This window comes from Triplophysa rosa, linkage group LG24 (genome assembly GCF_024868665.1).
Source record: "Triplophysa rosa linkage group LG24, Trosa_1v2, whole genome shotgun sequence".
Lineage (NCBI taxonomy): Eukaryota > Metazoa > Chordata > Actinopteri > Cypriniformes > Nemacheilidae > Triplophysa > Triplophysa rosa.
Window position 1 is genome coordinate 4102269 of NC_079913.1, and position 18099 is coordinate 4120367.

Consider the following 18099-nt stretch of genomic DNA (forward strand, 5'->3'; position numbering starts at 1 on the left):
TCTCTCTCTCACACACACACACACACACACACACACACACACACACACACACACACACACACACACACACACACACACACACATCTCTCTCACTCTCTCTCTCTCTCTCTCTCTCTCTCTCAACACACACATCTCTCTCTCTCTCTCAACACACACGTCTCTCTCTCTCTCACACACACACGTGTGAGAGAGAGAGTGAGAGAGAGAGATGTGTGTGTGTGTGTGTGTGTGTGTGTGTGTGTGTGTGTGTGTGTGTGTGTGTGTGTGTGAGAGAGAGAGAGTGAGACAGAGCGATAGAGACGTGTGTGCAGTTTTTATGTGTATACATCCAATCAAATCGAAAGTAAAAAAAATGCAAGCCACGCCCACTATTTTTCTAATTTGAAATTCCATTTTACTCGGAAATACATCAAAAAACGCAACATCCGGTCCACGGGGACTTTAAATAACCAGTGATCTGAAGAACATGTGTTGATCTCATCTGTTGATCAGAAGAAGGTTCTTCACCAAAGAGCAAACAGAAGTGTGTGAGGATGCTGTGAGTTCTTCAGGTCTTTCTGTTGTTATATATTCAGTGCAGGAACATTGTGTTCTGTACACTCCTCTTCTCTGTCTGCTCTTCTTCATCATCTCTGTTGGCTTCATTTTTTGTACTTGTTCCTTAAGAGCCAAATCTCCACAAAACCACAAACCTTTGTGTCATTTAAATCCAAATGCTGTTGACATTTTCTCATATTCTGATTACATCATTAGCCATTCAGTCTGACACTTAATTCAATAATATTGATTTTGATAAATAGTGAGGACAGTTGAAGAGAGGTGTAAAATGAATGTAGATTGTAGAGGTCAAATAATCTGGATTTGAGTAAATTTGATGAGAATCAAATGTTTTTTTTTGAGTTCATATTGAGATCTTCAGTTTGACACATTGTTGACATCTCTTCTGAAAGTCTAATGACAGAGACATTAGTCAGATTTCTGACTCTATTTCTCAGGAGAAATATCTGATGAGACTTAAGAAGTTTCATATACTGTATCTCCTTTTAATCTCAGTGGTGTCGAGGAGAAATAACTGAGATATTAAAGAGATCTAATGATGTTTTCTTTCTTAATAGGGATTTCATTCTGAAATGTCGGATCATCATTGAAAATGCAACACAAGTATCTTTCCAGCATGTTCTTCTGCTGTCAGAACACAAGAACACACACTGGTCCTTCCGTCAGATAAAACAAAAAGATGGAAACAGAGTCGTTTAAAAGTGAGGAACTCAAGGGATGGTAAATTCTCCTCATATGAGATACTGACTCATGTTTCTCCTCCACAGCTCTGCTGAGATCTTCGTCCGGACTGTTTTAACGTTTTCCTCCAGAGTCTCTCTGCCGCTGTCTCCTCATCCGCCGTTGAAATCTGAAAAACCTCGGCTGCCTCGGAGGATTGAGAGCTGATGGAAGTTAAACTCGTTTTAAAGAGACATCCCGAGCTGTTTGTCTTTCACAGCACGTTTCAGCGTCTGTCCTCATGTTGAATATTAATTTATTCACACACCTGAGATAACACACGACCACACGCTTCAGTCTTCTGCTCCACATTATTGCTGACTCTGGAAACCACCCACAGTGTGAAGGTGAGAAAATTTGTTTGTATTTTATGTGACATTGAGCGCCAAGTACATCTAAAATTATTCATGACGGATTCTTTCATAACTTGTGTTTCATTTCAGTATTAATTCAGTCACATTCACTTCATCTCACTCTGTCATTAGAGTTTCAGAAGCGATGTCAACAATGTCTCAAACTGAGCTCAGATTTGTTGAGTCCAGTTACCTGTAGCTTAGGTTTTCAGTTAGTGTCAAAGCTTTTGCTGAGACGTCTGGAGTTTTTCTAAATGAGTTTATAACACTTGAGTGTATTCTGAATGAATTGTGTTTCCCCGTCACAGAGAACAATGGCGTTTAATCCAGCTCATTTTTCATGTGTCTAATACTGTGTTTATTTCAGAGGTGTGTGAGGGTCAGTCGGGCGGGGGGGATTCACTGCTTACTTCATAGCTCATTAATCATCTCTCAGTTAAATAATGGTGTTATGTCATCATCCATCAAGCATACAGAGCCACAGAGGAATATAATTACTGGAGATTATCACTACATGAATGTGTGTGTGTCAGAGTTTAGAACACACTGTAAAGTGGGCTGTGGACCCTCGGCCTGGCCGCTATCACACACACACACTGGAGAAAGATTGTCTGTCTGTCTGCATGAATGAGGTGCTCACTGTTTAAAGTTTGTGTGTGGTTGAATGTATTTTACTGATGTTATTTGTGTAATTGCTTTGTTGTTGTTAGAGTTTGTTTACTCATTACACTGTAGCTGCTTAAAATGAACCAACTCATGCAACTTTCTATCTGTTTGTCTGTCTGTCTGTCTCTGTCTGTCTGTCTGTCTGTCTGATTGTCTCTGTCTGTCTGTCTGTCTGATTGTCTCTGTCTGTCTGTCTGTCTGATTGTCTCTGTCTGTTTGTCTGTCTGATTGTCTCTGTCTGTCTGTCTGTCTGTCTGATTGTCTCTGTCTGTCTGTCTCTCTGTCTGTCTGATTGTCTCTGTCTGTCTCTATTTGTCTGTCTGATTTTCTGTCTGTCTGATTGTCTCTGTCTGTCTGATTGTCTATGTCTGTCTGTCTCTCTGTCTGTCTGATTGTCTGTCTCTCTGTCTGTCTGTCTGTGTGTCTGTCTCTCTGTCTATTTATGTATCTGTCTGTCTATCGCTGTATGTGTCTCTATCTGTCTGTCTCACTGTATATTTATGTATCTGTCTGTCTTTATGTCCATTTGTGCATGTGTCTGTCTGTCTGTCTATGTGTCTGTTTATGTGGATATCTGTTCATCTATCTCTCTGTCTGTTTATATGTCTGTCTCTCTGTCTGTTTATCTGTTTGTTTGTCTGTCTGTCCCTCTGTTCATCCATCTATCCATCCATGTCCAAAATCTCCAACCCTAACTCTTTTTAATGACTCGAGTAACCAGTAGTTCAGATCAGTGTACTGGCAACACTTAAAGTTCTTAAGTCGTTCATAAATTTCACACTGGACAGAATATCTTCTCTGTTCTGTAGTTAATGAAGCTCATTTGAATGTAACTCATAGAACTCTGAAGGTCAGCACTTACTTTAATAACACTTACAGTGGGGGCTTCTGTACTTAAAAAAGGTATGACAGGTTAAAAACAAAGATTCATTACAGAAAAGGAAAACAAATGGACACCCTTTCCTTGAATTAAATTTTCCAGAAGTGCTGTGTGAATGTGTTAAATAATGTTGAGTCAATACAGTGTGGAATGAATATCATTATATTCCATTAAAATACCTGCGTGTGTGTGTGTGTGTGTGTGTGCGCGCGCGCGCGCGTGTGTGTGTGTGTGTGTGTGTGGCCTTGTTTTAATATCCCGGTGGGGACCTAAACCTGAATGCACACCAACTTATGGGGATAAAATATACAGTTTATACAGTATAAAAATCATTACGCCTATGGACTGTTCCCACGGAGATAATAAACCAGACGTGTGCGTGTGCGTGTGTGTGTCTGATCGTTCTCATACGTTCTGTTTATAATCTGTATTCAGTTTCATGAGGTTCAGAGCTCCACACAATAACATCCAGGTGGATTTCAGCATCAGACCTCCAGACATCTGCCTGAAACTTGTATTGCATCACAATCTCTGACTCTGATCCCACCGGCTGTAGGTAAAAACTCGTTATTTATCGGTATGATTTTTTTATTTCAAAATGAACTCCAGAAGAAATGTGTTTGTGTGCAATGTGTTTGTGACCCTGCTGCCTATTATGCACACTAGAATATTCACTGAGTGAAAGTGGAGGTAAGGATGGGGTCATCTCAGATCGACAGGTATGTGTTTATGTCCCACAGGCAACAGAGCAATGAAGGCATGCATTTTCTTACACCTGCAAGGCTGTTCCTTCCCTAAAACCCCACAGAGAAGAACTTCAGCTCAGGCACATTTCCATAAATCGAGAGAGAGAGAGAGAGAGAGAGAGAGAGAGAGAGAGAGAGAGAGAGAGAATATCAGGGTATGTTTATTTATGTTTTCACATTCAATTTCAAACTTGAGCTCCATTTTATGTGACACACTTGGCAAACTTTTTTACGATCTTATGTGTTTTGTCATATCAAAAACTCATTCATTCAGTAGATCTACAGTTGAAAACTGGAGAATTATTAGCAGTCGCATGTGTGTGTGCGTGTTGTCTTGCAAAGCAGAGCAGACATTAGTCCAGGGTTTATATTTAGTGTGTATGTGGGCAGATGGAGTCTGTGTTCTGGACAGCGTCACACACAATCATTTAAGCATCACACCCAGGTTTTGATGATCTCACTGAGATGTATATTAATTGATTGACAGTAATTAGTAATTAGTCGTTTGAAAATCTCATATGATCCTCATACTTGCAGATAATTAAATGTAATTAATATAATGTACATAATGAGAATGCCTCTTCTTTGATGATGATGATGATGATGATGAAGGATAAAGAATATTCTGAAATTATATCTAAAATCTCTAGCTCCGCCCCAGAACACTTCCCACAATCCCCTGAACTTTAAACACAGGAGAATTGTAGAAGTCAAAGTCCCTTTTAAAATCACCTCAGGGAAATATATTTTTAACTAGAGTCCATGAGCTCTGAAGGTGTTGAGCGCTAATGTTTCACTACAAGTGTGAATCAGTTTTTAATTACAACACTAACCAAACCCAGATATCAATCCAGAACATCACTGTAACCATGGAAACACAAATCTCCAGCTAGTTAACGTTACCAGTGTTACCAAGGTAAACATAGCTAGCCACCAACCAAACTTAAGTTACTATCAGCTGATAAGTCCATATCATGTATGTGTGTGAACTGTTTGAAATGTTTATCACTGTCGAGTTCTTGCTGTTTCATGCAGTGTTCAATAAAACAGTATTCAGTGTGTGTTGTTTAGTAAGCAGTACCATATTCTGTTGTATGTAGAGGTCAGTCCAGCACCCTACTGTGCATCTCTCTCTCGCACACACACACCTCTCATCAGCTCAATAATAGCAGAAGGAGCAAAGGATGATGGGAAATCAGCAGGTGTTCTGAATGTATGTCCGTACACCGGAACGCTGCCTCCTGCTGGTCATGAACACTCAACACGGCCAGAGCTGCCATTCACTTCATTTACTGACACACACACACACACATGCTCTGTCTGTAGGAGTTTCATGTGTGTGTGTCTCATTAACCGTGAGTAATTCTCAGACGCGTGTAGGCGAGCGAAAACCGCCTTCACACGTCTACTGAAACATATCATGATGGTCAACATCTCTCTGTGTGTGTGTGCTGTATGTTTATGTTTTTTCTCCTTTGAGAAGAGCTCTGGACTGTATCTTCACCATAAAGTTAAGCAGATATTCATCATGAGCAGTAATTTCTATTTCTGCTATATTATCACACCTGATAACACATTATATTATACCGTTTCATGTCTGTCCTTGAATCACTTAACTAATCAAGGTTGATGTAGGATATAGAAAGTAATTAATAATAAGTAATTAAATACTTTTTGAAGAGAGTAATTTGTACGGTAATGAACATGTAATTAGTAACTAGTAATTAATTACTTAGAGTAATTTGCCCAACACTGGTCACTTCACATGTCAGTGAAAGTGATCAGTCCTTTGACATCAGACACAAGGATCTAAGGTCAACAACGGATGAGATTTCAGAGAGAGAGAGAGAGTGACATGTATCGCTCATGATGAAAGCGCAAGATTTGATCGGCTCGTAATGAAGTTGTCACATGCAATCACAGAGCACATATACAAATCCTCTGCGGCCGCGGCTCTGGACATGACAGTCGTGATGGATGATGGGAGAGAACAGGGCATTGTGGGAACCCAGGAGGTGTTCTGTCTGATCCGGTTTGATTAGAATCACATCAGAACTGAACTACAGTGATTCACCGAATTACGCAGCCCTTATTCGACATCTTTACACGTATTCAAGATCACTAGAAGGAAGTGTGTCAACGAGTGGGAGGGGCTTGTTGAAGACGGGTGTGTCCATTGATAAAGAGGAATGTTTGTAATTACAGGAAGACACGCTTGAGTTCCCTCTGAAATATCAGCAGCGATCTGTCCTCCTCCACCCAACCCAACACACACCAGAGGATTCCAGCCTGCATGAAAACTTCCAACTTCTTTTTATCTTCTAATTTGTTATTTTAATTGTCCCCGTGTGATAAAGTTGAGCTTGCAGGAGATAAAGAGAATCGATGAGAAGAGTAGAGGCGTAATGATTTATTTCTCCTGTGCTTTGATTTATGAGGAGGATGAACTGCACACATACTTTGTGTTTATTAATGATAGCACTTTAGTTTTTAAGCATGAGTTTGATTATTTTGTGTTTGCAGAAAGAAACTGCTCAGGAGGAGACGCCCGACAGAGGAGGCCATTAAAAACCCTTATGCAACACCTGTCATCTGTACAACACAGAGCTTTTTCACACTTTTTTGTGTAAGTATAAGACAATTACTGTATATGAGATGATTTTGTGATAGATAACACTCCAGACAATGTAATGTGTCTCAGTCAGTGTTGGGTGTAACTAGTTACTAAGTAATTAGTTACTGTAATTTAATCACTTTTCCCTTGAAAAAGTAAAGTAAGGGATTACTCAGATTTTTCTGTAATTTAATTACAGTTACTTCTGATGTAATTAAACTAAACACTGTGTAATATATTCAATGGAAATGACATCAAAAGTCTAACTTTAAAATGTATGCTTTAATGTATCCTTCTCACATTTGTAATACTTTGGTCAGTTAATAAGAATAATTTATGCAGTTATTTATTATTTATTTGAATTAATTAAATAAGCTGTTTAATGTCTATCCTTGAATCAATTCTAATCAAGGTTGATGTAGGATATAGAAAGTAATTAGTTATAAGTAATGAAATACTTTTTGGAGAGACTAATTTGTACAGTAATCTAATTACACTATTGAATATGTAATTAGTAACTAGTATTTAATTACTTTTTCAGAGTAACTTACCCAACACTGGTGTCAGTTCACCTGTAGCGTGTACTGTACGGGGTCTTGACACAGCACGCGTGGACACCTGTCATCATACCCTAAGTGTTTGCAGTAATTGCGACTGCATTAGCATTAGGGGCTCACAGCAGACCCTCAGAACGCTGCATATCATTACAGGCATGCTCTCCTGGGATATCGCAACACCCTCATCTGAATTCAGAATGCACAGTCATACTGTATTTTCTTCAAGTGCTGGTTTTATAACACCCCCCGCCCCCCATCCGCCCCCCATCCACCCCCACCACGCACAAATCTCTCTCTCTCTTATAACTCCTTTTGTCCTCTAAGTGATTTGGTTGCCTCTGAGAGCTTATTTCAAGCAATAATAGTGTCGAGCAGGTCTGTCGTCCTCCATATTTCACACGCAGAGAGAAAGAGGGGGTGAAGGACGACTGTGGTGTGTGTTTGTGTCCGTGCTGTTTAAAGGGCAGCTCACTCTGAAAGAAATTCATGAATTTTTTAAGAATCCTTATTCAATTCTTTTCCATACAACGAAAGTTTAACTAAAGCCAAACAGTTGAGATTGACAGACGTGCCCCCTATTAACTGTTTTAATAGTGGACCTATATACAAGCATTTTTCTGAAGTGATGCCTCCTACTCTTTTACAAACTCTTTACATTGCTTGAGAAACAGTACATTAATCAACGATCTGTTTATTACTTAGAGTGATTCAAATGAAATAATTGATATTCATCGAAAGGGAATAAATACCACAAATACACATAAGCCATATATAGGCAAATATACAGTATCTGGGATCGACAGTTAACAGAACAAAATAAATCTTTCATTTATATTTGGCTGAATACTAAGTCCCGGTCCCATCTCTGATTTAAAAATGCACATGAACATCCATGTACAAGATTTTTATTCACAGATCGTTTTTATTTCTATTCTATAGACCTCTTCACTCCCTGATAGCTGCCCACTGCTCCGGGTGTACGTGTGTTCACCACTTGCTGTGCGTGTGTTCACTACTCTCTGGATGGGTTAAATGCAGAGGTCACATTTCGGGTATGGGTCACCATATCTGACTAATAGGTCACTTTCACTTTCTTTGGATGATGTAAAGAAGAAGTGCTTCAACGGTGGTCCAGAATAACTTCCTGTTTCAGTTACACAAATGTTTGAACAAAATAAAACCAACCGAATATTTATAACCAATTTAAAATGTTAAACCATATCTTTAAAATGTATCATATATATATAATGGTATTTATAAAGGAAATTACGTTATATGATAAAGGAAACCTATAAACAAGTAGCTATTTTTAAACATATTAAACATACTTTTCAATAATCTAAATTATCTTATACTATATTTTAACCATCTTAAATCATATTTATCACTGACAAAAATAGTGTAAAACATATACAAACTAAATTATTGTACTTACATTTAGGTAACGTCAAAATCCTGCACCATATTTGCTTCAAAATGCATCGCGAGAACTCGTAATCCAAGATCACGTGATCACAAATGGAAAGTGATTCCTTGAAGTGACCATGTACCCTTGCTAACGGACTTCTGAAAGGGCCATTCGCGAAGGGATTCAGGTGTTCACTTTCATTTGGAACGCCCCTACAAATGTCGTCCCCTTCGCCAAGGGCCCTTCAAGGGCGCATAAATGCCGTTTGGAAAATGCCCTGTAGCTTCTGAGCCTCATTTGCGGTAAATTAATCACAGCAGACTAGACCATCTGACCAATCACATCAGACTAAGATAGCGGAAAGGAGGGGATTAGACAGATGAATTGTGGAACGAATCATTTGAGAGTCAGTCAAGAAGTAAAGTTAGAATAACTGCCTATTATTATTAAATAATAGTGTTTTTACACCTTCTATGTACATAAACTTGTTGCTGGACACTCCATAAACCAAAGTAGGACCTTAAAAATCCCTAGTTATGTACTCTTTAAATTACTTTATTTGCACTATGTAATTGAGCTGAAATATATATTTATTTTTCTAAACTATTTATTTATTTTGTAGGTCAACCCGGTTTGTTTTTAGGTGTGAAATTGTGAATAAATGGAAATGACTGACAGTGTACTTATTTTCAGTGTATTTATTTTTGTACAATGTCATTTTTCATTGCATTTCAAATATACTGTAGAGTCTTCATGTATCCGTTCTGTAGTGGATGCGGTGGGTGTGGACGGGGACTTTTATTCTGAAGTGTTTGCGGGCGGTAGTTTGATAGCGGAAGTCCGTGCCGCTGGTGGTTGCAGTTCAGGCGGATCCCGTCAGTGTCTGATCTCAAACTTTCTGTTAAACCAAAAAACGTCTGAAAGCCGGTAGGTGACACACATACTCACTTCACACACCAGAGAAACACCCGAAGACACGGAAAAACGTCCGCTGCGGAGCGGTTTAACAGTGCGGGCCTGTTTGTGTGTGTGTTTCAGGTGACATGGGGGATAAGGAGTTGATGTGGGCCCTGAAGAATGGAGATCTGGATGAGGTGAAGACTCTGTTGGTGAAGGTGAGACTCTCTCTCCCTCTCTCTCTCTCTCTCTCTCTTTCTCTCTCTCTCTCTTTACAGTAAAGTAAAATACAGCACAGTATCGTGGTGGTATCTGATGGTAATACCATGGTACTGACAAACCATCTGAATGTGTTGTGGTACTGCGATGTTATCTCTATAGTAAAAGCAGGGAAGTGTATGATAACGTATTCTTATACCATAATATTTATGTATTCACAGGACTTGTTATTACCTGCACACACATAAACTAAAACATGTTATTTCCATAGTACTTTTGCCCAGGGTTAAAAGCATCAGGTGCATTTGATCAAGGAAACTAATCTGAAGAATTTAAAACGGCATCATCAACATTTCTTAGAAAAATGTAAAGAATAAAATGTGCTTCATTCATATAATGAGTTTGTGCTTGTGTTTTAGATTGATCTAATAGTACCACACACACACTGGCCTGTAGTTCATCTGTTAAGTGTGTATCTTGTGTCACAATATCACATCACCTCCTTGTGTAATTGTATACACGATTCATACACACACACACACACACACACACTGGACAGAAAGTGCTTGCAGAAACAAGTACAAGATGATTTTCGCTGTGTTGACCCTGTGTGTGTGTGTGTCTGTTCGAGTGTGTTTCAGGGCTGAATAATAGTGTGTGTTCCAGAGTTCTTCTTTCTGTGTGTGTGGGGGGGGGTTATTTGTGGATGTGGTGAGGTAACCACAGGCGTTGTGTGTTTCAGCTTGAGAACCGCAGGGTTTAACACTTGTAGACTTCCTTACTGCAGATGTCATGATAAAGGTGACTCCATTTCTTAAACGGATAACAGAAGTCACCTGTCTCTGTCCTGCAGATGAAACTGCTTTGCTTTTACATTTTTTTAAGAAATTGGTGATATTTGACAGGATTCACATGTGGTATTGTCAGTGACGTGACTCTTTCACCTCAGCGGTTCACACCAAAGTTCACACGCCTCATTATGTTTATTGTGTAAAGAGAAAGGAATGAATGAAGATCAGTCTGATTCACAGATATCAAACTGTTTTATGAATAACAAACTGTTTAAAGAACCGTTTCCGTTGTTGAATTATATCAAATGTTTACATTGGGATTAAAAAGTGTGTTTGCGGGGCAGCTAACATCCCAACTGAAATCAAATCTTAACTGATTTTTAACTCTTGAGCAGTTTGGATGGTTTGGTTCACTGAGCTAATCACAGTGCATTGTGGGATCACCTCCACCAGATGATGCTTTCAAATCAAATGTCGCCTATGTAGGGAGCACAGCACACTAAAGTTTGGAACAGAGCTGTTATAATTCCCATCAGCCACAAATAAAACAATTTTTTTAAATGCCTCATTTTAAGTTGTTTAGTCACGTTGAGTGTTTTGTCCTAAAAGTTTGATAATTAGACTGAATTAACATTGCTATGACAACTATGAATGTTAAAACTTGTGTTATTGATGTGTTTTTTCATAAGTGTGTGTGATGTCTGTCAGCCGCTCGGTGCAGGTGGTGAATATTCATGTGGTGACATTTGCCCTCTGTAATTTGCTGTGTGTGTGCGTGCGTGTAGGCGGAGGACGTGAACAGGACTCTGGAGGGCGGTCGGAAGCCTCTTCATTACGCCGCAGACTGTGGTCATTCAGAGATGTTGGAGTTTCTTCTGTCTAAAGGAGCAGATGTCAACGTAACGTATCTTCTGCTGTCAAACACACACACATTTCAAATGTGCACCTGTTAATGTTTAATATACTGTAGATGTTCATGTTTGTGGAGTCGCTGTATTTATTAGTTCTGGATGACTTACTATTACCATACAAACTTCCTTAAAACACCCTGATTTCACTTTTTTAACGAAATAGTCAACACAAACACTCGCCCTTGTGGCATCTGAGATGTATATGACTTCATTTCTTCAGTTGCTCAAATGCGTTTATATTAAAGTGTATTATATAATATTTTATGAAGGTCAACATGTAGAAGCACATTATTCCATCATTAAATGAATGCAAATGACTCCAGTGGGTTAATAAATGACTTCTGAAGCGTTTGTGAGAAAAAGACATGCTTATCTTGAGCTTAGCAAAACTGAAATAGTACATTTTGAAAGTGTATTTACTAGGTAAACTATTCCTGAAGTCTGTTTTTATGTAAATCATGTAATTGTTTTTGTAGAAATTGGTAAAAAAAGACTACTTTAAAGATTTTCAAACACGGATTCAGATCAGAGATTTTTCGGAGGTCCTGAGACATCACTGAGAATCCAAACACAAGACATTTAACAGATTTCAAGAATTTTTAATAATTAAAGATCATTTAGTTATGTCTATAATCAGCTGGAGACCTCTATATTAAAAATGTAATCACTATTGTGTCTTCTAATCTCTAACATAATTTTAGATTTATTTTAGTTGTATTAATACTTTGAATTAGGTTTTATTATTTTTAGTTACATTCTTAGCACATTTGTTATAAAATTGTTACATTGGTACCATTTTATTATTTATTTTTAATATTGCTATTGTATTAAAATGTTTTAGGTTTTAGTTGTAATATTTTCAGTTAATAATTTAACTGCTTCGTGTCAGTGACCACGTTTACATGGACAACAATAATCTGATATTAACACGATTAAGACAATACTCTGATTAAGAATGCACCATGTAAACAGAGCTTTTTGATTAGCTTAATCCGTCTAAACTCATAATCGTAGTAAACACAAATCGAATTAAGACGGGTGGAGTACTCCTGTTTTAGTCGCATTATCGAAGTGCGGTATAGACATGTACACGGCTTAATCGCACTATTACCGGCGCATAGGAACTTTCGCGGCACTTTGCGACAGGTTACACACACGCACGGCAGTGGACAGCCGTTTCAATTACGGCAAACAACATGGCTTCAAGCAAGAAAGCACATTTTTGGTCAAAATGGGAAACAAGAAAGAAGCCAACAATTCTAGAAATTAAATGAAACGCCAAAAACTGTATGTGGTACCTTGGCGAAGACGAACTGTTTGTTGGTACATGAAATTATGGAGGGGATGTCGCTTAGGGACAAATTATGTAGTGTAACATGTAAAACGGGAACATGAAAGGTATATTCTTAAAGCAACTCATGTAAACACCTTAATCGCAATGTTAGCTTACTCAGAATAAGGCAAATAATTCGATTACTGACGTCCATGTAAACGTGGTCATTGTTGCTTACATAACACACCACCAGATTGTAGTGTCTTTTTCTATATTTTCAATTTGCCTGTATAGAAAAAACATCAAGTAATGTAGAATATCACAAATGTGGGCTAATAAGTGGACTGTTTTTCCATTTCTGCACTCATTTAGTCTGTCGGCGTTCACTCTCAGCACACAGAGAATGTTTGTGAGATAAGAGACCTCTGAAGTCCGCTGATAAACCCATCTCAACATCTCTGTAATTCATAGAGGATGCTGAAGAGAGGCGTTTTTTTACAGAATTACTGCGATATGTCCTTGTGCTGGAGGGAAAGCGTATGAATGTTCCTGATTTGTGATTTTTACTCTTACAGGCTCCAGATAAACACGGTATTACCCCGCTGCTGTCTGCCACTTACGAGGGTCACGTGACCTGCGTCAAGATTCTTCTAGAAAAGGTACAAACACGTTCACACAACCTTTAGTTTTTCAGCAGGTCAGCAGAGAGCTGTGTGTGTGTGTTTTGAGCTTTTAGGCGAGCAGAGAGAACAGTCTTTTTGTTTGTGTGTTTTAAAGCTTGTTGTACTGTAAGCGCTGATACCAGCAGAGTCACTCAGGGTTATATAATGCGCTTGTGTCAGAGTAGGGGGGCATTAGTGACCCTCTGAACAGCACAGCACATTCTTTACTGTGAGATAACGTCCCGCAGGACCCCGTCTCACCGCACACGCGTGTTCTGTGGCCTCGGGCAGCTGTGAGGTCTCTGCTGGGTCTGATTGGACTTTTGTGACTGTTGCACTGGTGGATTGAAAGGAATATTTTGCTGTGTTCTTTCTGATGCGTCTGGTACTGAAATACATCCCCTTCACTGATACCTAACATCAGTTTCTTACAGATTTCTTTATTGTGGGTTTCAGTTTAACTGGACAGAATGATGTTATTCACACTAGGGCTGTCACGATTATTAAATAATCGTCTCATCGCGACTGTTTGACCTCATGGCGATGGTTTTAGATCATCTCTATAGAAGACACTAGGTGGAGCTGTAGTGCATCTGCATATCGCATATTTTATTGTATATTGTAACTAAAGCATGGTAATACTTTTGTATTACTGCAGTTGTATTATTGACAGGTATAAGCCTAAACCTTAAGTATGATGACCCAATTTTTTCCTATGTATTTCCAAGAAAAAGAACATAATCTTTATATTCAGAACAATATGGTCATTTCAAAGCTGAATAAAAAATGTATGAGAATTAAAAGTCAAAGCTCTAAAACAGACAATTAATCGTCATAATCGCAATGATTTATTAGACAATTAATCGTCAGCCAAATTCCATAATCGTGACAGCCCTAATTCACACCACAGACTAAATCACTGCAAATTGTTTATTAATATTTATTTACCAAGAACCATTATAAATATTACATTTTGTTTATTTAGTAACGCCCTAAAGACATTTGTGACCCTGGACAACAAAACCAGTCTTATGGGTCAATTTTTCGAAATTGAGATTTTTACATAATCTGAAAGCTGAATAAATAACATTTCTATTGATGTATGAGTTGTTAGAATAGGACAATATCTGAGAAAATTGCCTTTGAAGTTGTTAATCAGGGGCACTGTGGCAGGCCATCCACTCACAAAAATTAAGTTTTTATATATTTAAGGTAGGAGATTTACAAAATATCTTCATGGAACATGATCTTTACTTAATATCCTAATGATTTTTGGCATAAAAGAAAAATCGATAATTTTGACCCATACAATGTATTTTTGTTTTTTACTAAAAATGTTCCCTTGCTTTTGTGATCCAGGGTCACATTTGACACAAGTTATTTATTTTGAGCTATTCTATTGAAACATCTTAAACATTGTGTACAGTCTTCCAGTAGCTGTGATTTTGACCATTGACGTTGAGCTCAGAGTTGATCAGACTGACACTTCCAGAAGTCTAACAGTGACTTCAGGTGACGTTACTTGAAACTGTGAGGTAAAGAGAAGTAATTCAGAGCCTGTGCACTGCACAGATCAATACTTCACATTAATCCACATAGAGAATGCAGTGCAAAATATTTCTGTAAAGAACAAGTGGCCGATCGATTAAAGCTTTGCTTTGTATTAGAGGGCCCCTGAGGTACCGACCCCATGTAGATTATGCACAAGACTTTTGGTGTTACTCACTAATTGTATAATCAGCTCATATTGGGCGCTGGAGGAGGTGTGTAAGCAGTAAAGTGGAATGTCATCTGGGTTATGGGGGATAGAGCTGAGTGTTTCTCACTATAATAGTGTTGAAATGTGTGTAACGGTGTTGAATTGTGTTTAACAGTGATGAATGGTGTGAAACAATTTTGAACAGTGTAGAGATGTGTGTAACAGTGTTGAAATGTGTGAAACAGTGTTGAAATGTGGTTAACAGTGTCGAATGTGTAGATATGTGAGTAACAGCATTGAACATTGTTAAAATGTGTGCAACAGTGTTGAAATGTGTTTGATGGTGTTGCATTGTGTGTGACAGTGTTTGTTGTGTTTAACAGTGTTGAGTTTTGTTGGGTTTTGATAACTAGTAGTTTCTAATAGGATCACAGAAGTATTGTTTAGGTGTGTGGTGGTGATAAAAGAATCCTGCAGTGGACTTTATTGGGTAGTAAAACTGCTTTGATCCTGTGGGTTTATAAGTGTGTGTGTGTGTCAGTGCTGTTAAGTAAGGATGATTGTGTGTGTTTTGTTTCTGCATTAGGGGTTGCGTATGTGTAATGATTGCGTGTTTGTGTTTCTCCAGGGTGCTGATAAGGAGCGGAAAGGTCCGGATGGTCTCAGCGCGCTCGAGGCGGCCGAGAGCGAGGCCATCAAAGAGCTACTGAAGTGAGTCACTTGCTGCTGAACAACAGAGAGGATTGAACCTGCAGCCACCGAATCCAACAAACACACACAAACTCGCGCACACACACACACGCCTCTCTGTCTCCGCCAAGCGACTGCATCAGCTCCTCTTGCTTTCCTGTTGTTTTAGTTTTTTTCATGGTCTTATTTTATTTTGGGAGACGAACAGGTGCTGTCTCCTCTAGTTTATCAAATGCAGCCATTGGCTGATGGACCTGTCACTCACGCCTCCCGTAAGGACCAATGGGAAAGCCGTCGGACACCACCTGTATGACAGCACGAAACACAGTATGTAGAGTAGAGAATGAAATTGATGTGTGCATTTATTTTTTCGGACTGTAAGACAAAAAAGGAGCGATTGTGATTTAGAAATGAGTGGTTAGTTCATAGGATTTTGAAAAAGAAAACTAGCTGAGCGACACTCCGGCCCGACATCGATCAGACGACATTCCTGCATATTAGCTGTTCAGAAAACAAACAAAAAAACACTCATTTTACTGGCCGCACATTTGCCTTTGTGCTCTCTTGAATTTTTGTTGTTGTAGAAAGAAATAAAATAATTCTCAGCTGTTGTGTGTTTTTAGAAACGTCTATCCACATGAAGAGAGACCTGTCTCTCTCTCTCTCTCTCTCTCTCTCTCTAGAGGTAGACATGTCTTACTCTACAAAGTAGAGACGTTTTCTGCTGTCCAGACGAGATGTCTTACTCTTCTGTCTGGAATCTCTCTCTTTATTTCTTTCGCGCTCTCTCTCTGCATGATGGTATTTCAGCTTTTCATTAAGTCTTCAGAATCTTATCATTGATCCTCAAATGAACGTTTTAAACATCCATATCTGGCATTGTTGTAAAGTCAGTTTGAAAACAAATAAAAGTGATTTCAAATGATTGTGTAGACTTTGTCACGTTTGTGTGTGTGTGTGCGCGGGCAGGAATTTGATGTTGAAGTCTCTTGTGTTAACTGTGTGTTTTGCTTAATGAAGTGCTTTTGTTCATCATTCAGCGGCTCTCACACTTTTGCCACAACACTAAGAAATCAATTATTCAGTTGCGGCACAACTTCCTAATAAAGTTTAATGTCAGCGGTACCTGCTCGCTTGCGCTCTCTCGCTCTCTCTCTCGCTCTCTCTCTCTCTCTCTCTCTGACATTCCCTGAATATAAAGCAGCTCATTTACTTGTTTTATCTTTTAAGACAGAAAGTGTGCTGTGATTATTTTTGTCATCTGCTCAGGCCTAAAGTCAACATGTCAGTCACATTTGACTAATTTCAGTGTTTATTATGTGCCGTCACATTTTCACTTTTCTAATTTAAAATAACTTTAATCTTATCATGTAATCTTTCATTAAAATGTAATAACCTGCTCTTAAATGACATTTTGAGTGACATCATCAAGGCCGCTTAGGTTTTGACCAATGAGTGCAGTTGGCTCTGCTCTTACATTATGTAACACCCACCGTTCAATCAAATGACAGTGTCTAAAAAAAAAGTCCCACCCACTGTTTTTTTGTTTGTTTGTTTTTGTGTTACTTGTAAATGCACATTACAAAAAAAATGTATTTGTGTGTGTGTGTGTCTCGCACAGTTTTACACACTCACACGCTTACAAACACAAACACTGGCAGCAGTCCATATAACCGATAGTCTCAACAGCTGGGTTCATTAACACATGCTGTGCTGTTGCCACGGCGACTGCATGCAGAGTGATGCCTTGTGATCATCTACCCTGAAATTGTGCTTAATGAAGTATCTCATTTAAATGACTTAAATAATTGTTATTTGTCTTTGTGTTCGAGGTTTTGTCTGAGAAACCTTCAATCTTTATTTCTAAAAATTGTTTCCTCATGTATACACAAACACATCAGCATGAGGGCTGTATGGCAGTAGACCTTAAGTCTTGATATCTTTCCAAATATTGAAGATAATGGATGTCTTGATGTGTTTGCATTTCTCCCATTGTGTGCACTATTTTGCAAATCATTTTACGAAGTTGATTTGTCCCAATTAAAAACAAGGAATTGGATAAAAGAGCGGATAGAACGGCTTGTTTATTGTGTGTGTGTTTGACAGCGCTCTTTAACCACAACCCATAAGAATTTAAGAAAACAGGCCAAGCAAATCTGCAGTGTTTGTAGTCATTTTAGGGCTTATATGAGCACAGAAAATTTTCAAAGCTGACTTTAATTAAGCTCGATTCCAGACCTCTTGGCGTGCGTACGCGTGTGTGTTGGTGTGTGTTTATGTGTTGAGCGGTACAGATTGAGGGCTCCAGACGGGCGTCTCTTTAATTTGTGTTTGTAATGGAAGTGGATCTGGTAAGCGTGTCCGGTGAAAGTTGAGTGCTGAATCACAGCCAAACGCTGCAGCCCTGAGCTGGACGAGCGTTCCCTGGGAAATCGATGCCCGCTAGACTGCTGTA

The 18099-nt window shown here is 38.8% G+C and overlaps 1 protein-coding gene and 1 long non-coding RNA gene across 2 annotated transcripts in view; both read left to right on the forward strand.

Moving 5' to 3' along the window:
- The window catches only part of LOC130547598 (uncharacterized), a 32577-nt gene extending 24123 nt beyond the window's left edge, over positions 1-8454 (forward strand). The window contains exons 7-12 of the long non-coding RNA XR_008961901.1: positions 1116-1259; positions 1326-1625; positions 3613-3733; positions 3918-4078; positions 6447-6549; positions 7079-8454. This is a non-coding gene — a long non-coding RNA (uncharacterized LOC130547598). The remainder of the gene's footprint in view (positions 1-1115; positions 1260-1325; positions 1626-3612; positions 3734-3917; positions 4079-6446; positions 6550-7078) is intronic.
- Positions 8455-9296: 842 nt separating this feature from the next.
- Positions 9297-16249, forward strand: mtpn (myotrophin). Its single transcript, XM_057323655.1, has 5 exons — positions 9297-9429; positions 9541-9617; positions 11195-11308; positions 13169-13252; positions 15583-16249. Exons 2-5 carry the CDS (start codon positions 9546-9548, stop codon positions 15667-15669), a joined length of 357 nt encoding a protein of 118 aa, XP_057179638.1. The 5' UTR covers positions 9297-9429; positions 9541-9545; the 3' UTR covers positions 15670-16249.
- Positions 16250-18099: the final 1850 nt, after the last annotated feature.

What these genes read in the sequence shown, in the direction of transcription:
- mtpn (XM_057323655.1), top strand. Translation starts at nt 9,546, where the DNA reads ATGGGGGATAAGGAGTTGATGTGGGCCCTGAAGAATGGAGATCTGGAT. An exon ending in TGAAGACTCTGTTGGTGAAG is followed by an intron (nt 9,618 to 11,194) that starts GTGAGACTCTCT and finishes GCGTGCGTGTAG; the next exon opens with GCGGAGGACGTGAACAGGAC. An exon ending in CTAAAGGAGCAGATGTCAAC is followed by an intron (nt 11,309 to 13,168) that starts GTAACGTATCTT and finishes TTACTCTTACAG; the next exon opens with GCTCCAGATAAACACGGTAT.